This window comes from Psittacula echo, assembly GCF_963264785.1.
Source record: "Psittacula echo genome assembly, chromosome: 2".
Classification (NCBI taxonomy): Eukaryota; Metazoa; Chordata; class Aves; order Psittaciformes; family Psittacidae; genus Psittacula; species Psittacula echo.
This window is the reverse complement of record NC_137737.1, coordinates 60,641,863-60,666,747: the sequence shown is the minus strand read 5'-3', so window position 1 is coordinate 60,666,747 and position 24,885 is coordinate 60,641,863. Positions and strand designations below refer to the sequence as shown.

Below are 24,885 nucleotides of genomic sequence, written 5' to 3'. Positions count from 1 at the left end.
ATGCCGGTGCGGCGGGGGCACGTCGCCCCCCAGAACACCTTCCTGGACACCATCATCCGCAAGTTCGAGGGGCAGAGTGAGTGGGGCTGGGGGGGTCGGTCGGAGCTGGGGCTGGGGGTGATGGGGATGCAGGGAGGCCTGGGGTGGGTTTGGGGTGCAGGTGGCTGGGTGCTGTCACTGCCCCCCGTGAGCCTCCAGCAGCAGTACCAGGGTGCTGTGGGATCTACCTGGTCTCAGGGGGGTTGAGCCCAATGGTGATGGAGCCTCAGCCAGGGGACCCCCAGATCACCCCCAGCCTTGCCAAACCTCTGCTCTGCGCAGCACATTGGGCCCTGGCAGGGAGACACTGATTTCCCTGGGATGGGGGGACCCTGGCACCTTTGGAGCCCTAGAGCATCCTGGGTGAGGACAGGGGAGTGTCATGGTGGCAGTGGCACCCCATGGGGTCTCCATGCTGGGGGACAGGCCATGTGCCGGGGTGCCACAGCAATGTCGTGCCTTGGGGAGGTCCAGCCAAGCACCCATGGGTGTGGTGGTGGGGACCCCATGGTGATGGTGGTGGTGCTGGCAGCTTGAGGGCTCTCCTGGCGAGCAGATGGGGTGATTTGCAGGATGTTGGGTCACTGGGAGCCCAGAGCTGTGGATGGACGGATGGAGCAAAGCCCCTCTGTGGGTGCCGTGCTGGGGGTGCCGTGGCTGACCATCCTCCGCTCTCTCCCAGGCCGCAAGTTCATCATCGCCAACGCCCGTGTAGAGAACTGCGCCGTGATCTACTGCAACGACGGCTTCTGCCAGCTGTGCGGGTACTCGCGAGCGGAGGTGATGCAGAAGCCCAGCACCTGCGACTTCCTCCACGGGCCCCGCACCCAGCGCGGTGCTGCAGCCCAGATCGCCCAGGCACTGCTGGGCGCCGAGGAGCGCAAGGTGGAGATCTGCTTCTACCGCAAGGACGGTAGGGACCGCGCTGCCACCAGCAGCACCGGCGGAGATGGATGGTTATTTGCGTGGGGGGATGAAGGCGAACGTCCGTCACGGGCAGACAGACCCTAGAGTTAAGGACCTGCTGAGGCAGGTAGCCACGCTGTGCCTGTCCGTCAGCGTCATGGGTGGCGCATGGTGCTGCCGTAGCTGGGAGCCCCACGCCGGTGGCTGGTGCCTCTGTGCCCAGGGGCAGCATATCTGGCTCCAGGGTGGGGGTTTGTCCTGCAGCACCAGAGGTCTGCAGCCCTCCCTGCTTCCTGTGAAGGCTCCTAGCAGGGATGGTGAAGGCTGCTGGTTGGGGTGCTGTGGGGCTGGGGCTGTGAGGTAGGAGCAGCATGCTGTGGCCTGCCATAGGGCACTGCTGTTGGGGGGGTGATGTGGTGTGCAGGGGCACTGTGATGCCCGAGAGCAAGATGAGGATATGGGAAGCAGTGAGGAGACACCTTTTGGAGCAGCATCATCTGGGTCGCAGGGAGGGGGCAGCTGGCAACCACTTGACCTGCACTGTTCTGTGGGTCTGGCCGCCCCATGGCTGGGCAGGGCACTGAGAGCAGCCTTGGTGTGAGCTGTCGGGGCTGAAGCCTGCACAGGGTGTTAACAGCATTGCCATTCCGGTGAGGATGCATAAGGAGGTCACCAGCCAGGCTGGGCACCAGTGCTGTCGTGAAGGTCCCTGCACTTGATGGCTATGCCAGCAGGCGGGTGCCAGGCCCTATGGAGCCCTCTGCTCGGCACCAGCAGCCCCATGTTGGTGATACCAGGGCTGCCCCTCTCCGCAGCCACGCCAGTGCCTGCACCAGGTGTCCCGGCTCTCGCGGCAGCTGTCTCCGGCTCTCGGCACCCGGCCTCGGTTCCGGCATTCAGAGTAAACAAAGCTGGCTCTCAGCTGCCGGCACCGTGCCACGTGGAGCCTCGGCGGCTTCAGCTCCCTGGAGCTGCTGGTCTCTGGGACACGAGGTGTTGGGGGGCCCAGCTGCAGCTGGGGGCTCAGGGCAGTGAGCAGGGCTGGGGGTACCCCTTGGTCCCTGCCCTGGCCCCATCCTGCTGCAGTTGCTGCGGCTCAGGGCGCTGTGATGTCTGGCACAACCAGGCAGCGAGGTGAGCGCATCTGGTGCTGCCGGTGTCCTTTAGACCTGTGTGAGGCACCAAGGGCTGGCAGGGTGCAGGCAGCACATGGCAGCCCCTGGCCCCACTTGGGCAGCGCTCGATGAGTCCTTGTTAGGGCCAGGCAGATTGCCCCACCAGCACACGTGCCAGCGATAGGGCTGGGGCTCATGCTCCTGCTGGGCCCTTGCTGGTATTCCCATGGCCACCACACTCCCAGGCAGCATCCATGGCCAGCCCCTACCTGCCTGCTGCCTGTGCTTCATGGCTCTAGGCAGTATCAGGCAGGTGAGGTGAGCCTGTGGCGAGCCTTTGGGGTGCTCTGCCTGTGATCCTCCCTCCCAGCCTGGGGGGGGATGAGGCGTTGCATCTCCAGTCCCCCATGGGGGGCAGGGGTAGGAATGGGCTCTGTGTCCCCAGGCTCCCTGTCCCAGGCTGGAGTCCTTCCCCTGGCTTGTGCTCCTGCATCCCCCAGCTCCCTGCTCATCACTCAGCCTGGGGGAGCCCAGCTCCCAGGGCACTGCTACAAGGCAGGGTCCCCCAGCACCTCCTCAGAGCAGTGCAGGGGCTCCTGGCCCCCAGCCAGCCCCCACCCCAGCCTGGGCTCATGAGTGCTGCTGTGGGACCCGTGGGGAGGCAGGATGGGGGGTCCTCGGGGTGATGCAAGGTGAGGGTCCTGGGGTGCAGCTCCATCCCACCACACCGGGGTGTGCTGGGCACCTGGGACCTGCAGCAGCGGGTGCCGAAGGGGGAGGCTGGTGCTGCGGCAGCGCTGCCCGCGCCACGTCCCTGGGGATCGCGGAGTTTCCGATGGGATATTTATAGGCAGCAGCAGCAGCGGGTGCATGCGGTGCTCAGGGAGCTGGGGCTTCACCCTCCCTGATGCTTCTGGGACCTCCCAGGATGGGGGGGTCTTCGTAGGACGTGACTGTGCTCATCCATGGGGCAGGGTAGCAGGATCCATGGTGGTGCCTGGTCCCTGGGATATGGTGTTTTCCTGCACCCACATATTTGTCCCATGTCTGGGGACTATTGCGGGGGGTCCTGGCTGCAGTGGTGCCTGGTGCACACAGCTCTGTGCTGGCTGTGTGCCGTGGGGTAGCATGGAGGGGGGCTGCCGGCTGTGCTGTGGGAGCAGACATGGGGTGCTTGGGGATCTGCTGCATGGGGAACCCCCAAGCAACTGGACCTCCCCAGGCAACGGTGGGACAGAGCCCGCACTGCTGCAGGCTCTGGCCTTGCAGTTGGGCCCCAGCAAGTCCCCATCACAACTGCCATCACTCATCCCAGCAGGGCCCTTATGCCATGGCACTGAACCCCACTCCTTTGCCCCAGCAATGCAGCCCCCGCCTCACCGAGCACCCCTCCGCAGCACCCATCCTTCCCATCCCATCCCATCCCGGTTCTGCGGTGCATGGCATTGCTGTGCCGCGGTGAGCGGCTGGGCCCTGCTGCGTCGCCAGCCGCTGCTGCAGCCATTAGTTTTGCACGACGTTGTTTATACAGCCCTGGCGCTGCCGGGGACGCCGGAAGGTCGCGGCAGCTGCGGGGGTGCCGTGTCCCGCAGGGACGGCCTTGGGCAGCTGCCACGGTGCTGTGTTGCGTCTGTGGCATGGTGGGGGCCAGGGAGTGCACAAAGACCCCCCACTGCCGGTGACCTTTGGTCACTTGGGGCTGGCTGCGGCACAGCATGTGTCTGAACATCGGTTGGCACAGGCTGGAGCTGGGAGAAAGCATGAAGGAGCCGGATTGGGTTCCCGGTGCCCTCCTGCCCGGCACGAGCTGGCACATGTTGTGCTGGATGGGATTCCCTGGCTGAGCCCCGCTGGGGACACCACGCTGGCACCGGTGGCCATGGGCTGGTGAGGAGCACTGGGACACGTTTGCTCTTGCCAGCGCTGCCGGGGTGCCCAGGCAAGGTCATGCCCTCACTGCAGCACCAGAGCCATGCTGGACGCTGGTGGTCTTGGTTCTGTGGGGCAGCGAGCAGTTGCCAACACCAGCATGGGGTGTGCCAGGGGGCCCTGGGGGGATGCTGAGCCTGCGGCAGCACAGGATGGGGATCTCGGCAAGGTTTATGTGTACAGTGTGAGGAGCAGTGACATATCTGGGGTGCCCCAGCCTGGCTGGCCCTTGAAACGCAGCACTGGGGTGTGGAGTGTGGGGATCCCACAGCACAACACAGTGAGGGCTGTGCTGCTGGGGTGCACACAGGGAGGGGTGCACAGAGTGAAAGGTGAATGGTGGGGGCTGTGCTGTGCTGGAGGGATCTGGTGGAGTGTGGGGTGCAGGGGTGGGAGCACACGGCGCAGGGCAGGCTGCAGAGTGTGGCGGTGCAGGGTGCAATGTGGGATGCAGGGGTGGGATGCAGGGTGATGTGCACAGTGTAGGATGCAGGGTGATGTGCTCAGTGTGGGTGCAGGGGTGGAGGTGCAGGGTGCACAGCACGGCACAGAGTGGGGTGCAGAGTGAGGGGTGCAGGGTGCGTGCCATGGGCACGGTGTGCTGTGCGTTATGTGCGAGTGCACTGTGAGGTGCGTGGTGTCAGGGTGCAGGACGTGCTGTGCAGGATGTTGGGGTACCCGGGGCAGTGTGTGTGGGGATGGAGTCCCCCACACTCCCCCGTGATCCCCCGCCCGGTGCTGCGCCCTGGCGGTGGCGGGGAGCAGCGCAGCCCCGGCCGGAAAGTGGCTCTGGGAGCGAGGGGGTGCAAGGGGACAGAAGGGAGTGGTGTTGGGGGGGATGCATGTATCTGTGAGGTGCAGGGAGAGAGGCTGTGAATTGATTTGGGGCGCAGGTCTAACGGGCTGTCCGTGCTTTTGGGGTGCGAGGTGCACCCTCAGCAGGAGAGTCCCCCTCCCTTCCTCATTCTCCGGGGCAGACCCATTCAGTGTCCTTATTATTCGTGGCCGGGTTCCCCAAGTCCAAAGGGGAGAAATGGGGGGCCCGGGGCCCTCATTCCTAATGGGGGACAGGGAGGATGTCCCAGACTCGGCAGGGTGCTGGAGGGTCGAAACAGGGGGGTCGCATTGCCAGGGAAAGGGATGGAGGATGGGCTGATGTGTGCTGGAAGAGGGGGCTGTGGGGTGCTGGGGGATGCTGTGGGATACTGAGGGAAGCAGGGGGCTCAGCGCATCGCCCCGGCCATACCGCACTGCGGGTGAAGGTGGGTCCAGTGTTTCAGAGCCCTCCGCCCTTCACCCCACCAGCGCATCCCCCCGCACCATGCCCCCCCTACCCTTCACCTCCAGATCCCCGCACCCCGTTTCCCCACGGGCAGCCCGGTGGCGGGGGGACACTGGGGCTGGCCGCTGCCCGCGGGGCCGAACCGGGACCCCGGGCAGCGTGGCATGGCGTGGCGTGTCCGTCCCACGGCGCCGGCGGCTGCTGCCCGCAGCCATATTTAGGCATAAAGCCGGCGCGGCGGCTGCCGTGCCAAGGGCCGCAGACCCGGAGCTCGGGGGGGGGCGGCCGGGGGGTCCCCTCCACCACCCGAGACCACGGCCGGGCTCGGGCCCCCCCCGCTGTCCCCCGGCCCGCCTGGGATGGGGGTCCCCATGCCTGCAGCCCCTGGGGCGCGTGGGGTGGGGGCCATAGGACGCTGACCCCCAGCCCAGGGCCCCGCCAGCAGCAAGGTGAGGAGCGAGCAGTCGGTGCGGGTCCCGCTGGATGGGCTGGACGCCGATGGGACGGATCAGCGGCGCTGGGACAGTGCCCGATGCCGGTGGTGCTGTCGCGTGTCGCGGGGATCAGCGGGATTAGTCCTTCCCGCGGGCGCCGGGTGGGCGACGATGGAGCAAAGCCGCTGCCGGCGGCACCGCGGCCATGTGTGGGTGCCGCTGATCCCCCCGCAGCGGGGACCCCGCCGTGGCCTGTGCCGCGCCACGCGCCTCCCGCGGCTCTGGCCCCCTGCCCGCAGCCCCACGTGCGGGCCGGGATTGCCCACGCGGGGATGGGGCCGGTGCCGGTGCCAGCTGGCGGCCGACGGTGTCGTGCTGGGCTCCCCGGCACATGCCGGGCCCGCTGCCAGCGGGGGGGTGAGCCGGCACCCCGGCATCGCGCTTGTCCCGTGTCCTGCTGCGGCTGCTGTGGGTGCTGGGGAGGGGCTGTGGGGGCTGTGGGGATGCGGTGACACCCCCGTGCAACCCCCAGTGCAGGTGAGGACCCCACAGTGAGGGGGGCTGGGGGGGGATGCAGGATGCTGCCCCATCCCTTTGCAGGGGAGGTTAATCCCGGCTGCCCCCGGCCCCCCCATCCCAGTTGAGCTCCAGATGCAGGATTAACGCTGCAGCTGTTAACAAGTTCTGAGCGGTTTAAGCCTGGCCTGGCAATCCGACTGCCCTCAGCACTGCTCCCCCCAGACCTCTGGGACGTTTGGGGGGTGCTGGGGAAGCAGGTTAGGTTCCGGCACTCAGAACCCACTCGTGCCTCAGTTTCCCCCCATGATGCAGTTGCAGCAGGGCTGGCACCTGCCGAGTCAGCAAGTTCTTGATCCCCTCCTATCTCCAAGGCAGGGGGCAGGAAAGGGAGCCCAGTGGGGTTGGGGGGATAAGAGGGGGTGCACAGCAAAGATGGAACAGTGTGCCGCTGCGGTGCTGAGCCTCCTTCCTCCCCACAGGCAGCTGCTTCCTGTGCCTGGTGGATGTGGTGCCAGTGAAGAATGAGGATGGGGCTGTCATCATGTTCATCCTGAACTTCGAGGTGGTGATGGAGAAGGAGCGCCTGGGCTCGCCTGACAAGGGCACCAACCACTGGGTCACCCCTGCCAACTGGTTCCCTGCAGGTAGGACTGGTGCTGGAGCACATGGCATGGGGGGGGGGGGGGTGTGTCAGGCCTAGGACTGCACTGACCCTGCTCCTGCAGACCCTGCATCCTGGGTGCCAAAAGCGCTGTGCTACGTGGCACATGGTGAGGGCAATGGGTGTCCATGGGTTGATTTGGTGGATGGATCCCAACCCTGCTCCCTCTTCTGCCCAGGGCGCAGCAAGTCCTTCCGTCTGAAGCTGCCGGCGCTGCTGGCGCTGGCGGGCAGCAAGCAGTCCCTGCCGCAGGAGCCGCCCGACGCCGTGGTGGTGGACTTCTCCAAGCAGAGCAGCGAGTCCAGCCCCGAGGACGCCCCGTCCTCGCTGGAGCCCAGCTGCGCAGTGGGGAGCCAGCCTGAGGACCAGGCGGCGCTGATGGGGGACGGCCCCACGGCCGAGCCCCCCGTCACCCACTCCTCGCCGCGCACCGACCGCCTGGCCCTGCACGCTGCCTTCTCCAACTGCAGCCTGGCGCAGCGCAGCCGCTCCCGGGAGAGCCTCCACAGCGTGCGCAGAGCCTCCTCCGTGGATGACATTGAGGCCATGAAGGGCGAGGGCGACAAGCGCTGCCACAACCGCCACGCCAGCACCGGCGCCAGCATGCACCGCGGCTCCAGCACCGGTACGGCGCCGATGGTGGCACACTGCGGGCATTGGGTGTGCACCGGTGCAGCGTGTGGCTGCAGGGTGAAGGCGATGGGGCTGGCAGCTCATTAGAGCCAGGGCCGTCACCGGCACTGAGGGAGCCGCCGGCAGTGCCGGCACACGGCCGCCGTGGCACTCGTCACTGTCAGGTTCCTCATCGCTGTAATGCTTGGCGCCGGCGGCTCCGGTGCCTGATGGGGCCTCCCGATCACCTGGTGTGGGTGAGCTGGGGCAGCTCAGAGCCCCACAAGGCACCAAGCCCTCCATGCCTGGTGAGGAACACAGCCACCCCGGTGCAGCTGCTCTGCCCGGTGCATACCCCTGCCTGGTGGGGTTTTGGGGCTCCCCTCTCATCCTCCAGCCCATTCACAGCCCCCCATTATGGGAGAAGAACATAATTATATCAACATAAATGATAGCATGATGTTGAGTGTTTCAATGCCCAGATGGGGGTCCCCCCGGCCCAGGGCTCCCCACTCCCCTTCCCTACCATGGGACCCCCCAGCCCCAGAACTCCCCTTACCTGCCAGGGGAACCCCCTCTAACCCCAGGGCTCCCCTTGCCTGCCTTGGGACCCCAGCCCTGGATAGCAGCAGGGCTGTGGCTCCCTCATGGTGACGGTCCCCCCGCCCAGGGGCCATGACCACGGTCCGGAGCGCCCTGCTGAACTCCACCTCGGACTCGGACCTGATGCGCTACCGAGCCATCAGCAAGATTCCCCAGATCACCCTCAACTTCGTGGACTTCAAGGCGGACGCATTCCTGGCCGCGCCGCCCGGCGAAAAGGAGATCATCGCCCCCACCAAGCTGAAGGACCGTACCCACAACGTCACCGAGAAGGTCACCCAGGTGAGGCCGCGGGTGCCCGGTGGCCAACGAAGGTGGTCGAGCAGTGCTTGGGGTATGGCTGGAGCCCAGAGGATGCTCTGCACAGGTGCTGGCTGCCTGAGCTCATGGGGAGGTGCTGGAGCATGCAGGGTGATGCCAGAGTTCATAGGATGGTGCACAGGGCGATGGATGCTAGAGCATGCAGGATGATGCTGGAGCTTGCAGGGAGGTGATGGAGCTCACAGGATAATGATGGAGTGTGCAGGGAAGTGCTGGAGCTCTCAGGATGCTGGAACATGCAGGATGCTGGAGGTCACAAGATGGTGCCAGGAGCTCACAGGGTGATGCTGGAGCTTCCAGGGAGGTGCTGAAACTTGGAGGATGATGCCAGAGATCACCGGATGGTGCTTGGAGCTCACAGGATGATGTTTGGAGTTCATAGAGTGATGCTTGGAGCTCACAGGATGATGCTTGAACCTCAAAAAGCAGTGCTGGAGCTCACAAGATGATGCTTGGAGCTTGCAAGGCAATACTGGAGCTTGTGGGAGGATGCTTGGAGTTCATAGAGTGATGTTTGGAGCTCACAGGATGATGCTTGGAGCTCACAAGGTGATGCTTGAAGCTCGCAGGGTGATGCTGAAGCATGCAGGGCAGTGCTGGAGCTCCCAGGGTGGTGCTGGAAGGTGCTGGGTGCTGCCAGAGGAATCTGGGGCCATGGCTGAGTCCCCAGGGTGCCCCTGCCTGGGCGGGGGCAGCTCACGCAGGGCACGCTGGGCTGCCACTGCCTGTGGTGGGGCCTTTGTCCCCCATACCCTGAGGTCCAGAGGGTCCCACTTGCTCCCTTTGGGGTGATGCTGTGGCAGAGTGAGGGACGGGTGCCATGGTGGGGTGGCACATGGCTGGGATAGGCCCCGCGCCACTCTGGGGTCCTCGGCATGTTCCCATCAGGAAGCATGGGGCAGGCCCCCCTGGCTGGGACATCCCTCAGCCCTGGCTCCATCCCAGCGCAGGCACAGGCCCCGGTGTCACGGCAGGCTGCCGGAGGTGCCGGGGGGATGCGGTAGTGTCTAATCCTTGGCACATTGTGTAACTGCCATCTGGCTGCTGGGAGCAGGCGGCGGCGGCTGCTTAATTACACCCTGATTCCGGCTCCCGCTAATGAACTGAGGGCTCCCAGGACCCCTGTCCATCCATCCATCCAGCCAGCCCTGGCACAGGGCTGCCTCAGGGATGAGGCAGAGGGGATGGGGAGCGGGGAACCCCTTTGCCTCATCCGCATCTCCCCCAGGGCAGCCTCACTTCTGCCATTGCTTCTCCCTGGGGTCCCCAGCAGCTGGCGGGGGCTGGAGCTGCCCCGGTGCATCCGTCTGTGCTCCAGCCTGTGAGCAGCTCCGGCCCCCCCTGCCCGCATCTGCTCGCACACGTGAGGGGGACCCATGTGGGACCACAGCTCCCACGGGACCTCGCAGCCCTACTGCTGGGGGGCACCCAGCCCCATTCCCCTCACCAGAGCAGACCCCTGTATGGGGCTAGGGGATCTCTGTGTGGGGTGGGGGACCCCAACCTGGTGTGCACAAAACTGGGTCCCCCAAGTCCCCTTCCCACCCCTTGCAAGACGCCGCTGGCCTTCCCTGCTCCTCTCCAGCGTGCTAATGAGCAGCATCCCAATTGCCTCTGCTGTGTAATTAATTCTGATGCTGTGCTGGCAGCCTCTGGGCAGGCAGCTGCCTGCACCGGCCCTGGTCATCCCCTCCTGCCTGTAACTGCTGTCACTGCGCAGTACCTGGTGGATGGGGGGACATGGCTGCCCTTACCGGGCTGGCTCTGCCCCATGGCACCAGGGTGGGGTCTCGGCTGTGCCGCAGCCACACCATGCTCCCTGGGGTGGGAGCACCCATGGCTGCCCACAGCTCCCATCAAGGTCACCACGCTCGCTGGCCCACTGCCTGGTCCCAGCCAGCCGTGCTGTGCAAGCGCGGTGGGGACAGACACGGGATCAGGGCCCGATGTGGCTGGGCCGGTGGCTGGTGCTTGGTAATGTGGCTGGGTTGGTGCAAGGCTCCACTGCCGCGCAGGGATGGTGGTGATGCAGTGTCCTGTGGTAGCCCCAGGGACCTGCAGCCTGCTCCAGCGGGACCCCTACCTGCAGTGGGGCGGGATGGTGCTGGGGCTGGATGATGCCAGCACCGTGCCTGACCCATTTGGGAGCTGGTATCCAGTGTGGTGTGGCGGTGGTGGAGGATGTGCAGCTGCCTGCCATGGTGGGAGGCTGAGCTGGGCATGTCTGGGGGCTCCCCAGCCCCACTCAGGCTAGGGGTGCCCACAGTGCCACTGGTGGAGACAGGGTGTCAGCGGGAGCCACGGGTTTGGGCGCTGTTGGTTGTGGATGGATGTGCGGGTGAGGGTGAGGGTGCGGGGAAGCCCCTCCTTGATGGAGTGGGTCCTCCTGTTCCCCAGCCCCGCGGGGTGAGGCTGCAGCACCCCAGGGTGCCTCCTCTGCGGGGACACAATGGTGCCAGGCGCAGCGTGTCCCGCTGCCAGGGCTGGGCAGCGGCCAAGGACACGGGGAGCTGTGGGGCTGGGAGTCAGCCTATGGACACCTTGTCCCCATCCCTGTCCTGCAGAGATGGAGCTGTGCAACCACACCTCACCTCTGGGGGTACCCGCGAGTCTGCTGGGGGGCCATGGGGACTCCTGGGGGTCGGGGCGCTGCAGGAAGGGGCTGACAGCCTCGGGACTGGGGGGTGCAGCGGGGACACTGTCGGGGTCCCCAGGGAGCAGCGGGGGTGTCCGCCCCGTCCCCCCCCCGTGCCTCAGTTTCCCCCAGGGGGGTGTTCCCGCTCCCTCCCCGCGCCGTGACGGCCCCGCGGGGAGTGGCGGAGGCTGGAGCCGCGGGGGGGCCGGGGGGGGCGGCGGAGGCGGGCGGCGGCGGCGGCGGGGGGGGGCTCGGGGTTGGGGGGGTGCCGGCCCCGCTCCATCTGCCGCCAGCTCGGGGCCGCGCCGGGACGGGCCGTGCCGGACTGGGGGGTGGCGGCAGCGAGGGCAGCGCGGGGCTTCCCCCGCGATCGCGATCATGGCCCCGGCGCGGCGCGACAGCGGCGACCGCCCCGACGGGGAGCGCAAGGGTGGCCGCGTCCGCCGGGCTGTCCGCATCTCTAGCCTGGTGGCACAGGAGGTACCGGGGGGGAGCGAGGGGGAGCGGGGGTATCGGGCCGGGGTCCCTCCCGAGGGAAGTGGGCTTCGGGGGCGAGCAGGCGCGGAGTCCCGGGGATTCCCGGTTCCCACGCTGGGCTGGAGCCGGCGGGGGGGCGCGGGGCACGGAGTGGGATGGGAGTGGGCTCAGCATCCCGGGGTCTGGTGGGGCTGGAAGCCGGCATATCGGCTGTGCTCCAGCCAAACTCTGTGTGTACCGGGGGCAGCGTGGCGCATCACCGGCCCATGGGCACCCTGCTGCCCACCAGGCTGGGTGCTGTGCCGTGACCGTGATGAGGGTGTTGCTGCATGGCTGCTCATCGAGGTGCTGCATCACTGGATGTTGTGGTGGCTGCCATGTCCCCAGGTAGTCCCCATGGGTGTCCCATCGACGGCAACTTGCGGCACGGAGGTGCGGCTGTGGCATGGGGCGGTGTGGGTCAGCACCGGTGTCTGCGTCAGCAGGTGGGGGTCGGGTGTTGGGGCGTGCGCACCGCCCCGTGGGGACGTCACCCTGTCACAGGGCTCGTCACCCCACCCTGCCGCCGGCACCGCGGGGTGTGGGTGCTGCCGCCGTGCTGTCAGCAGTGGGGTGCCTGCATTGCCTCCGGCCCAGGGTGGTCGCCTGTCCCCGGTGTCCATGTCGGGGGCTGCCGAGGGAGCTGCACCGCTGCCGCAGCTCAATGCTGTGAGTACCGGCCACTGCTGCCACAGTGGGGACAGTTGGGCATCGCGGTGTCCCCCTTGCTGCCGTGCACGGTGCCTTGCTGGTGGTCAGTGCCTGCCATGGTGGAGAACGCGCTGCGTGATGCTGACACTGGCACCCATGAGGGTGTCATGGTTTGGTGTGGGGCACCAACACTCATGGTGCTGCTGCGGTTTGTGGAGCATCCTTGGGCCCGCGCATGTCGGTGTGGCTGTCCTGCTTTGGGTGTCCCCAAAGGTGCGGAGTCCCCCATCAGCACTCGTGTGGTTTCTGCTGGTTTTGGTACCGTGGATGCCGGGGTCAGCGTGCAGTAGGTATCTATATCCTGATGTTGGGTGTCCGGAGGGTGCTGGAAACCTGCTGATGGCAGTGCCAGGGTGTCTGTTGGGTGTCTGTCGGTGCTGGTGTTGGGTGCTTGTGTTTACGCTGTTGTGGGATACATGAGCAAGTGTTGGGTGGGTGCTGGCACTGGTGTTGGTGACTGTGGTTGTTGGGTATCTGCCAGTGCAGGTGTATGGGTGCAGGGTGTCTGGTTTGGGGTGACTGTCAGTGCAGGTGGTGGGATCTGTGGGTTTCTGTGGGGTCTGCACTTGGTGCCGGGTGGTTTCACCACGGATGTGCGGTGTCACCACAACACTGGTGTCAGCACAGGCCTAGCTGCCATGATGGGGGGTGTCAGCAGTACAGTGTGGGGTCTCCGTGCCTGGTGTCTGGGAGTTGCTGGGGTTGGGGGTATTTGCAGCAGCGAGGGGGTTGTGCGCTGTGGGCGCGGGTGTCTGGGTCGCGGCAGGTGCTGTGCCGGGTGTCTCCGGGTGTGCGGGATGGGTGTTGGGTGCCAGCAGGTGTTGGTGTACGTGTCACCGTGAGCGCGAGGTTCTGCGTGCCTGTGCCGGGGCGGTGTACGTGTCACTGCGTGTCGGCACCGCCAGTATCTGTGTCACGGTGACTGATAGGTGTTGTGGCACTGACAGCAGTCCCGCTGCCTCTTGGCATCACCCAGTGTGGCACCATGCTCTGCCGGGCTGGGGTCTGGGTTGGGGGCTAGGATGTGTGTGTGTGATGGGCATCAGGATGCGTGGCTGGGCACATAGGTGGAGATGCCCCAGCCCCTCGCCATGCCATCCTCAAGACCTACATGGTAGGGGGATGGAGGATGTCCCCACGGCTGTGGGAGGCTGGGGACTTCGCTATGGCTGAGAGGGACAGGGGAGGCTGAGGGCTCTCTTCCCGGCCGGGCAGGCTGGGCCTGTTCCCATAGCTGGGGGGTGAGTGGGCTATGGGCTCTCCCCACAGCTGGGGGTCATAGCGGGGCTGTCCCTATGGCTGGGGGAGATGGGGGGGCTGGGGGCTATTCCCGTGGCTGGGGAGGACTGGGGCTGTCCCCATGGCTCAGGGGGCTCAGGGAGGGCTTGGGGCTGTCCCCCCAGGGGTGGGGGCACGGCGGGGGGTGCTGTCCCCTGCGGTGGTGCAGCACTGAGGGTGTCCCAGGTGTTGCCCCCCTAGTGTCTCACAGGGGTGTCCCGGGGCCCACAGGGCTGTGTGACATGTGGGGCAGCGCAGGGTGCCAGAGCCCAGTGTGGCCCCTCTGACCTCTCTACGCCATGCTGGGGGTCCCCAGCTGTGCCCGGGACCGGGGGGTGGGGGTGGCACCGGGAGAGTGGATCCTGGGGCTGTTCCCCATGGTCACACAGCCCAGGGTGGGGAGGAGGTCCGAGGGCCTCAGGGCTGGGACGGGGCCGCATGGTAGGGGGGTATCCAGACGCGGGGGGGATCCTGGGCTCCTGCCCACACTGCCCGTCCTGCCCGTCCTGCCCGCGCTGCAGGCAGGGATTTGTCCCAATTTGGGGCGGCAGCTGCGTTAATTTTAGAGGCAGGAACCGCCTGGTTGTTGGAGCCGCCCCCCCAACCCCCGTCACCCTCCCGGCCCCCCCGCCCCGACTAAAAATGGAGCTGGGCTGGCAGAGCTTAAAGGGGCAGCCGGGATGGGGCTGGGGGGACACCACCGGGACCCCCACAGGGCTCTCACCTCCTGTGTGGGGTGCTGGAGCCCGGTGGCAGGGCTCTGGCCTGGGATACCCCTGCCCCGTTGTGTCCCCGTGGTACCCCAACCCCATGTGTCCTGCAGCGCCGGTATCCGCTGTCCCCAACCCGATACCCCAACCCCCTGTGTCGCCACGGTTCCCATGATCTCACATCCCCTGTGGGATCGTGACCCCACAGAGGTGTGACCCCGTGTGCCCCTGCAGCAGCTGTTACCCCTTGCCCACGGGTGGCACATTTGGGACACACAGGGGATGCTTGGGTGCAGGCCCCCAGGAAGGGGCATGTGAACCGCCCCCATTCCATGCCGGCTCCACCGGGACCCCCCACCGCATGTGCCACACACATGGTCCCATCCCATCACACAGTGCATGGGGACACGGTGCCAGCGGGAAACCCCTCCTGTGGGTGGCAGCGGGTGACTCAGGGCTGATGACAGGAACCGTCACTGTCACCACGTGTCCCCGGCACCGCCACCGCACAGGCACGGCTGTTCCCGCAGCGCTGCGTCACTTCTTTGGGCTCTGCCGTGGGCACGGGGATGCTGAGGGACAAGGGGTGTCCTGCTGGGATATCCCCCACTGTCTTGTGTCCCCATATGGGGTGCTGACAGCGGTGGGCAGCTGTTTTGGCTGAGTCAGCAGGGTGGAAGCAGCATGAGCACCGTGCAGGTGTGTGCTCATGGTGTGTTCATGGCATGCTTACGGTGCGCTCGCATGTTCACGACATGGGCGCACACCATGATGTCCTGCTCTCCACCATGGGGCTGGCCTGTGTCCCACCGGCACCACGCACGGGTGCCCAGACAGCTGAAGCGGTGCCGATGGTGTCAGGACGTGGCAGCTGCCACCGTGATCGCTGGCGGCTGTGCCAGTGCCCCACACCGTGCCGTGGCCCCGAGCCCCGTGTGTCAGTGGGGTTAATGTGCGGCGTGGAGGGGGGAGCCCTGGCTCTGCCTGCCGGAGCGGAGCAGGCTGGGAAACATTTCCGCCCTAATAACTCTCCCCTGGCTGCCGGTGGAGCGTGGCTCCCGCCGCTGGCGCCGACCCGCCGAGGGGTGCCCGGTGCCCGGCCGGGCCGGAGCCGCGGCGGGATGGGTGCGGAAAGCAGTGGCGGGGGGTCGTGTGCCCGGTGCCCGCGGAGCAGCCGGCGGGCGGGCGGTGGGGGGTGAGAGCCGCCGGTACACCATGGGCCGGGCCCGGCCCCACGGGCGGCCGTGAGGATGCTGGCGTCGCTCCTGAAGCTGCTGCAGGAGTTGCCGGGGCCCCCCGCCGTGGCCCCCCGCGCCGGAGCAGGACCCATGCCCGGCATCTCCCTCTGCGGCACCTGCCTGGGCCTCGACGGCAACGGTGACCGCGCTGCGGGGCAGAGCCGGGAGGAGAAGGTACCGGTACCACCAATCCGGGGAGGGCGTCCGGTGAGGCTGTGCCGTGGAGCTGCCCCGGGCAGGGTGCTGGGTGCTGCCATGCGGGTGACAGGAGGGTCTGGGCAATGTGCTCACGCCGGGGGGCTCATGTGGTGGTGACGAGTGGGCTCAGGCTCAGTGTCCTCCAGCTCTTGTGGGGTGGTGGGCAGGGGCCGTGGGTCCCCCTGATCACCTCACTTGTGTCTTAGGGTGGTGACTGCCGCATGGGGAGGGTCACCCCCCCTCAGGGACCCCCAGGTCATGCTCACTGGGCTGTGCTGCTGTCTTGCGGTGCTGTGGGGACATGGCTGCGCTGGCATCACCCCAGCTCCCGTCCCTGCCCTCAGGTACCCTGGGATCCATGCAGAGCTGCTGCAGGCAGCTGGTGGCCATCAGCCCAGGGATGTCTGAGCCCCACAGCCTCTCTGAGCAGGCACTACGGGGCCAGTGCTGTGCCCAGGATGCTCTCCTCTAGGGGACTGCCCGCCATGGGGCCCCTTGCCCCACAGCATTGCTCACCCAGTCCCTATTTCTGGCTGATGCCCCCCATCCCGTGGCTGGTACATCTAATCCCTGTGCTAGATGGATGGGCACAGCTGCCGGGGCATGGCAGTACCCCCCCAGTTGTGTGTGTGTGTGCTCACATATGTGCACCCTTGTGTGCGTGTGCAGCAGGGATGTGCATGCGGTGGGGGCGGGGGGGCATTGCTGTGGGCAGGGGGATCCCCGGGGCAGCGCAGGCAGCACCGGGGGGGGCTGGCACGGTGAGAGGCTGTGGTGCCTGTGCCAGCCCTCAGCTGCGTCACTGTGTGCCACTGGGGCTGCCGGATCTGCTCCAGCAGCAGCTGCACCGGGATCCCACTGGAGCAGTGCTCGGCATGACCGGGGAGCCCCAGCAGCATTGAGTGTGTGCAGGGGGATGTGAGTGTTTGCTATGGGGCCGGGGGGGCTGTGGCGCAGCTCTGCTGGTGGGGTGGCTTTGTCCTGGCTGTGTGTGCCAGATGTCCCCCCCTGCACTCACAGCGCCAGCCACAAGGAACCACAGGATCCTTTCAGTTGGAAAAGACCTTTAAGCTAATCGAGTCTGACCGTTAACCCAGCAGTGCCAAGGCCACTGCTAAACCATGTCCCTCAGTGCCACATCTACACGCCTTTTAAATCCCTTGAGGGGTGGTGACTCCACCGCTCCCTGGGCAGCCTGTTCCAGTGCCTGACAGCCCCTCCGGTGAAGAAGTTTTTCCCAACATCCAACCTAAACCTCCCCTGGTGCAGCTTGAGGCTGTTTCCTCTTGTCCTATTGCTTGTTATTTAGGGGAAGAGGCAGACCCCCACCTTGCTGCAGCATCATGTCACGTAGCGTAGGGAGCACTGAGGTCCCCACTGAGCATCCCTGTGCCACCAGTATCCACCAGTGCAGCCCCAGCCCAAGGGATGCTCTGCCTGCAGCTGGTGGGTGCAGCCTCTGCTTGGGGACAGGGGTTTGGGGGTCTCAGCCCCATGACAAGAGGGAATGGCTTTAAACTGACAGAGGGGAGATTGAGATGAGATCTGAGGAAGAAGTTCTTCCCTGTGAGGGTGGTGAGGCCCTGGCACAGGTTGCCCAGAGAAGCTGTGGCTGCCCCATCCCTGGCAGTGTTCAAGGCCAGGTTGGACACAGGGGCTTGGAGCAACCTGGTCTGGTGGAAGGTGTCCCTGCCCATGGCAGGGGGTTGGAACTGGATGAGCTTTAAGGCCCCTTCCAACCCAAACCATTCTGTGATTTGATGAGCTGAGCCCTTGCCCACCCCCAGGTGCTGTCGCTGGGCGCTGACGTGCTCCCGGAGTACAAGCTGCAGGCGCCGCGTATACACAAATGGACCATCCTGCACTACAGCCCCTTCAAGGCGGTGTGGGACTGGCTGATCCTGCTGCTGGTCATCTACACGGCCATCTTCACCCCCTACTCGGCCGCCTTCCTGCTCAACGACCAAGAGGAGGTCCAGCGCCACCACTGCGGCTACTCCTGCAGCCCCCTCAACGTGGTCGACCTCATCGTGGACATCATGTTCATCATCGACATCCTCATCAACTTCCGCACGACCTACGTCAACTCCAACGAGGAGGTGGTCAGCCACCCCGCCAAGATCGCCATACACTACTTCAAGGGTTGGTTCCTCATCGACATGGTGGCTGCCATCCCCTTCGACCTGCTCATCTTTGGCTCCGGCTCTGAGGAGGTACCTGCTGCTGTGCCAGGGTGCTGCCATGCCATGCTGGCACTGGGTGCTGCCATGCCCTGTCTGGGCTGGGTGCTGTTTCAGTGCTGGTCCTCCTGTGGGGTGGTGCTTGGGGATCCCATGTGTGCCCCCAGGCTGGGTCTGGGTGCCCGTGGTGCCACAGTGGGTGACAGGGTGTATGTGTGCTGCTCCCTGAGTGCCAGGTCTTCCCAGGGGGTCCTATATGCACCCCCAAACTAGAGCCAGATGTCAGTAGTGGCATGGGGGGTACCGGGACAGTGGGTGTTGTAGCAATGGGTGGTATTGCCTGGGTGTCAGGTCCTTGTGCAGGGACATGCCCATTGGTCCCACATGGGTCCCCAAGCCAGGGCCAGGCATCTTTGATGCCAAGGTAGTGCCAAGGTGGTGCTTGCTGTCCCCTGGGTGCCAGCTCCTCCTGTGGGGTCATGCTTGAGGGATCCCACATGCACCCCTGAGCCAGGGTCAGGTGCCCGTGGTACTGCAGTGGGTGCCAGGATGGTGTTTGCTGTGCCCTGGGTGCCAGCTCCTCCTGTGGGGTGATGCCCCTGGATCCCACTCATGCTCCCAAACCAGGGCCGGGCATTCGTGGTGCTGAAGTGGGTGCCAGGCAGTGGGTGGGGGTCTCCACCACAGCATCCCTCGGTGACCCCCATTGTGGCCCCATCCCCGCAGACCACCACCCTGATCGGGCTGCTGAAAACAGCGCGGCTGCTGCGCCTGGTGCGGGTGGCCCGCAAACTGGACCGGTACTCAGAGTATGGCGCGGCCGTGCTCTTCCTCCTGATGTGCACCTTCGCGCTCATCGCCCACTGGCTGGCCTGCATCTGGTACGCCATCGGCAACGTGGAGGGGCAGCGCATCGGCTGGCTGCACTCGCTGGGCGACCAGATCGGCAAACCCCTCAATGCCAGCAACCCCCTCTACGGCCCCACCATCAAGGACAAGTACGTCACCGCGCTGTACTTCACCTTCAGCAGCCTCACCAGCGTCGGCTTCGGCAACGTCTCCCCCAACACCAACTCCGAGAAGATCTTCTCCATCTGCGTCATGCTCATCGGCTGTGAGTGCCCCGGGCGGTGTGGGGATGGGCTGCGGGGGGCTGCACACGGGTGTGCACGTGTGTGAGAGCGTGTGTGTGAGTGTGAGCGTGTGTTTGGGGGGGTGCATGTGTGTGTGAGCATGTGTGTGTCTGTCAGGGGGATGCACGTGAGCACGCATGCGTGTGTGTGTATGTGTGTGTGTCCATGAGGGCATGAGCATGTGCAGGGGGTGTGTGTGAGCATGCAGGGGGGATGTGTTAGGGGGATGTGTGCGAGCGCATGTGCATGTGTGTGTGAGCGCACGTGTGTGTGTGGATGTGCATGAGTACATGATCATGTGTGTGTATGTGCGTGTGTGAGCATGCACGTGTACAGGTGAGCAAGGGGTGCATGCAAGAATGCATGCGTGTGTGTGTGAGAGCATGTGTGAGTGTGGGAGCATGCATGTGGGGGTGCATGCACGTGTGTGAGCGTGTGTGTGTATATGTCAGCAAAGAATGTATGTGAGCACATGTGCATGTTTGAGAGCATCTACGGGTATGAGTGGGAGCACGCACGTATGAGGGCATAACCTTGCAATTGAGCATGAGTGTGCATGTGTAGGGGTGTGCATGTGAACATGCATGTATATATGTCAGTGCGGGGACTTGAGCGAGCACATGCGTCTATGAGTGAGTGCGTGTGTGTGAGCATGGATGTGTGTGTGTATGTATCAGCATGCATGTGTGTGTTGGTAGGTGTGCAGGCGTGCATGTGTGTGAGCGTGTGTGTATGTCAGTGTACGTGGAGGTGTGTGTGCACAAGCACATGCATGTGTGTGTGAGCGTGGGTGCACGTGGACAAGGATGTATGTGTGAGTGCGTGAGTGCATGTATTTTCAACTGGATATTGGGAAAAAGCCTTCTCTGAAAGGGTAGTCAGATATTGGAATAGGCTTCCCATGGTGTGTTATCATCATCCCTGAAAGATGAGGCCCCCAGTGACATGGTTTAGTGGTGGACTTGGCAGTCCTGGGGTGACATTTGGATCTGATGATCTCAAAGATCTTTTCCAACCCAGTTAATTCTATGAGCACAGACATGTGTGTGTGAGCCTGCACGTGTGCGTGTCAGTGCGTGAGTATATGCATACCTGTGTGGGCATGTGTGTGCGAGCGTGCATGTGAGCGTCTGTGAGCATGCACATGCACGTGCACACCTGTGTGTGTGAGTGCACATGTCTGAGTGTGCCACAGAGCCAGAGCACATGCGTGTGTGTCTGTATCTGTGTGTGTGTGTGTCTGTGTGTGTCTGTATCTGTGTGTGTGTGTGTCTGAGTGTGTGTGTCTGTGTGTGCGCTCACACATATGTGCAGGGCAGCTGGGGAAGGGGTTGTGTCCAGCGGGAGCCCCGCTCCCTGCGGTGTGTCCCGGTGCGGGTGCCCTGTGCCCTCACGCCGCTCGCCCGCCGCAGCGCTGATGTACGCCAGCATTTTCGGGAACGTGTCGGCCATCATCCAGCGCCTGTACTCGGGCACCGCACGCTACCACACACAGATGCTGCGCGTCCGCGAGTTCATCCGCTTCCACCAGATCCCCAACCCGCTGCGCCAGCGCCTCGAGGAGTACTTCCAGCATGCCTGGTCCTACACCAACGGCATCGACATGAACGCGGTGAGTGCCGTGCCCTGCTCTCACCACCACCACCACGGCACCCCACAACCCTCCCTGTGACACCTGGTGTCCCATAGGTGCTGAAGGGCTTCCCCGAGTGCCTGCAGGCTGACATCTGCCTGCACCTCAACCGCAGCCTGCTGCAGAACTGCAAGCCCTTCAAGGGTGCCACCAAGGGCTGCCTGCGCGCCCTGGCCATGAAGTTCAAGACCACGCACGCCCCGCCGGGGGACACGCTGGTGCACGCCGGAGACGTCCTCACCGCGCTCTACTTCATCTCCCGCGGCTCCATCGAGATCCTGCGCGGAGACGTGGTGGTGGCCATCCTGGGTGAGGCCCTGGCAATGGGGTCCTGCAGCCCCCACCGTGCTTGCCACGGCCTGACCCCCCCTCTCCGGTGTGTGTATTCCAGGGAAGAACGATATCTTTGGGGAGCCGCTGAACCTGTACGCACGGCCCGGGAAGTCCAACGCAGACGTGCGGGCACTGACCTACTGTGACCTGCACAAGATCCACCGCGAGGACCTGCTGGAGGTGCTGGACATGTACCCTGAGTTCTCCGACCACTTCTGGTCCAGCCTCGAGATCACCTTCAACCTGCGCGATGTGAGGGGATGCAGTGGCCAGGGGGAGCACAGGATGCACGGGGGGCACATCCTGCTGTGCCTTGGGGGGTCCTGGGCAAACTGAGGGTGCTGGGGAAGCCGGGGGGTGCTGGGGAACCTGGGGGTCCTTGGCACACTTGGGGGGGGTGCTGGGCAAATTGAGAGGGTCCTGGGAAAACTGGGGGGTCCTGGGGAAGCTGGCGAGTGCTGGGCAAAACTGGGGGAGTCCTTGTTCTGGACAAGGTGAGGAGTGCTGAGCGAACTAGGGAGGGTCCTGGGCAAAGTGAGGGGGTCCTGGAGATACTAGGAGGTGCTGGGCAAAGTGGGGGAGTGCTGGGCAAACTGCAGAGGTCCTGGGGAAGCTAGTGGGTGCTGGGCAACCTAGGGGGTCTTGGGCATCCCTTGCATCAGCCCCCAGGCAAGGGATGCTCAGGGCTTGAAGACAGTCACCCTGCGGTGCCCCCAAGCGTCACCCCCTAGCAGCAGCACCACGGAGCTTCCCACTGCCCCCATCATGCCCAGGAAGGGGGGGTCTGGCTGCCCCAACCCCCCCCATTCTCCCCGCAGACCAACATGATCCCCGGCTCCCCTGGCAGCGAGGAGCTGGACGGTGGCTTCAACCGCCTGCGCAAGCGCAAGCTCTCCTTCCGCCGGCGCACGGACAAAGGTGGGTTCAGGGCGGGGGTCAGGGGGGGTCCGGGCCCATCGGGGCCGCGGTGACCCCCGTCCTGTCCCCCCGCAGATGCCACCAGTGCCGGGGAGCCGCGGGGCGGGCCGCAGGCGCTGCGGCCAGGACGGAGCTGCCAGGCGCCCGGGGCCCCGCGCGGGCCGGCAGAGTGGGAGCCGTGGCACTGCGGGTCCCCCCCAAGTTCTCCATCCAGCGATGAGGAGGAGCCCCCCGAGCCTGGGCCGGGGGCCGCTGCCCTGTCCCCGTTCCGCAGCGCCCGGGTGGGCGGGCAGGACACGGTGCCCAGCGAGGCCGAGGAGCGCGAGGGCAGTGACATGTGCAACCCGCTCTCAGGTGGGGACGGGCGCAGGGGGCATGGAGGGGGCCCTCATCTCGTCATTCCCAGCTCTGGGTTCTGCGGATCCCCAGCAGGTCCTGGACACCCCCCTTGCTGCAGCTCTGCCTGTGCTTGGATCCCTGTCCCGTGCCCTGCACCTTCCCCTGCCTTTGTGTCCCTTTGGGGAGCTGCATGCCCACTGTAGTGCACCCATGCTCCATGCCTTCTGGGATGTCTCCTTGCTCTGCTCTCACTGGGTGCATCACTGCTCCCTGCTCTATGCCCATTGGGATGCATCCCTGCTCCCTCTTCCATTCCTCCTGTGATGCATTCCTACTCCCTGTTCCATCCCTGCTTCGTGCCCGCTTCTTGGTGGCTTCCCTTCTTGGTGCCTGCTGGGATCTGTACCTGCTCCATGCCTGTTGGGATGTGAACACTGGGATGCATCCCTGCTTCCTGCCCTGTGCCTTTTGGGATGCATCCCTGTGCCACTCACCATGTCTTCTGGGATGCCTCCCTGCTCTGTGCCCATTGGGATGCATTCCAGTGCCTTCATCCCTGCCTGCTGGGATGCATCCCTGCTTTCCGGCCGTGTGCCTGCTGGCATTATCCCTGCTCCATGCTCCATGCCTTCTCAGATGTATCCCTGCTCCCTGCCTTCTCGGATGTATCCTCACTCCCTGTTCTATGCCCACGGGGATGCATTCCTTCTGCCTGCTCCATCCCTGCTCTGTGCCTGCTGGGATGCACCCGTGCTCCCCTCACCATGTCTTCTGGTACTCATCCCTGCTCCATGCCTTCTGGGATGCATCCCTGCTCTACACCCACTGGAATTCATCCCTGCTTCTTGCTCCATATCTGTTGGGATGCATTCCTGCCCCCTGCCTTCAGGGACACTCTAAGGTCCCCGATGTTTCCCATCCCCTGCCCTTACAGGAGCCTTCTCGGGGGTTTCCAACATCTTCAGCTTCTGGGGGGAGAGCCGGGGCCGGCAGTACCAGGAGCTGCCGCGCTGCACCATCCCGGCTCATGCCGCGCTCAGCATCCCACTGCCAGCCATGAGCCGCCGCCAGCGCTCCGAGGTGGAGATGCGCCTTGACCTGCTCCAGAAGCAGCTCAACAGGTACCTTAGGAGGGGTTTGAGGGGAAGCACGACCCCATGGGAGCCCCCCAGTCGGCCCATCGGGGCGATTCGGGGGCTCCCATGGAGTCGTGCTGCCCTATGGCATTGCCTTGCATTGCACACACCCCAACACATGCGTCCCAACAGGTTGGAGACCCGCATGGCAGCAGACATCAGCTCCATCATGCAGCTGCTGCAGCGTCAGGCCACGCTGGTGCCGCCCGCATACAGCACGGTCTCGTCCCCACACCAGCCCCCCGGCCCCCCATGTCCGCTGCAGCCCGTCCTCCCCATCACCCCCATCCAGCCGCTCGCTCAGGTCAGCACAGCACGGACTCTGGATCCCCAAGTGTGGGGCAGCACCTCATTTCTGACGCATCACCCCACCGTCCAGCCCCACTGTGGGTTGGGGTCACCCCTGAGACCCCCAAACTTGGGGCAGCCCCCTCCTGTGCCTCATCCTCTAGCCCCACAGTACCCCCCAAGCTTAGGGAGGCCCATTACCCCATTCTCCAGCCCTACTGCAGGTTAGGGTAACCCCTGAGGCCCCCAAACCTGGGGCAAGCCCCTCCTGTGCCACATCACTTCATCCTCCATCCCCATTGAGTGTTGAGGTCATGCCTTAGCCCCCCAGTCTTGGGGTAGCCCCTCTCCTCATTCCTCAGTCCCAAAGTGGGTTGGGGCCACCTCTGAGCCTCCCAAGTTTGGGGCAGCCCCACTCCTCCAGCACTACTGTGTGTTGGGGTCACCTCTGATGCCCCCAAATCTGGGGTAAACCCCTCCCATGCCCCATCACTTCATCTTCCATCCACCCTGCGGGTTGGGGTCACATCTGAGCCCCCCCCAGTCTTTGGATAGCCCCTCACCCATTCCCCAGCCCCTCTGCAGAATGGGGCCACCCCAAGTTTGGGGCAGCTCCATCACCCCATCCCCACTGCCCACCGGTGCTGTCCGCAGCCGGCGGGAGCCACACCGAGCCCCTGTCCCATCACGGCTGCCCCGGTGCCACCGGTTGTCCCCTCTCCCGCAGGTTCCCAGCTTCCCGGTGCCGCTGGAGCTGCCGCCGGACCCCCTCCACGAGCCGCCGCCACCACCGGACGTGGTGCTGCTGGTGGAGCCGCCGCCCGCTCCGCCGCGCCGCCTCTCGCTGCCCGGGCAGCTGCCCGCCGCGCCGGACACGCAGCCGCTGCACAGACACTGCTCCGACCCCGGCAGTTAATGCGCAGGGACGGGGCCGGGACCCCCGGCGCGACGGGACGCGGGACCCCCGTCCCCAGGACGCTGGCCAGGCCGGCGGGACCCAGGCCGCCGTCCCCCACGGACAATCCTTCCCTTCTCCCTCCCTCCCGCCGCGGGAGCCCCTCGGCACCCCCCGTTAGCTGGCCTAACCCGGGGGCCAGGCCCCCCCTGCCCCGCGGCTCGGCTGGCCGGACTGTCGGATGCGTGCTGCTCTCCGCCTCCTCATCCTCGTCCCCCTCCTCCCGGTAGTGCCGCAGCCCCTTCCCCAGCCAGACCCCCACG

At 65.4% G+C, this 24,885-nt stretch overlaps 1 protein-coding gene across 1 annotated transcript; it reads left to right on the top strand.

The window, feature by feature from the left end:
* KCNH2 (potassium voltage-gated channel subfamily H member 2) lies at window positions 1-24,814 on the top strand (the record flags this gene model as incomplete). Its single annotated transcript, XM_080611183.1, has 15 exons — window positions 1-76; window positions 722-952; window positions 6,704-6,868; window positions 7,064-7,510; window positions 8,168-8,382; window positions 17,495-17,920; window positions 18,614-19,001; window positions 20,433-20,632; window positions 20,710-20,962; window positions 21,045-21,238; window positions 21,805-21,904; window positions 21,980-22,258; window positions 23,178-23,364; window positions 23,512-23,683; window positions 24,395-24,814. 15 exons carry the CDS (start codon window positions 1-3, stop codon window positions 24,581-24,583), a joined length of 3,522 nt encoding a protein of 1,173 aa, XP_080467309.1. The 3' UTR covers window positions 24,584-24,814.
* Between the last annotated feature and the right edge of the window lie 71 nt (window positions 24,815-24,885).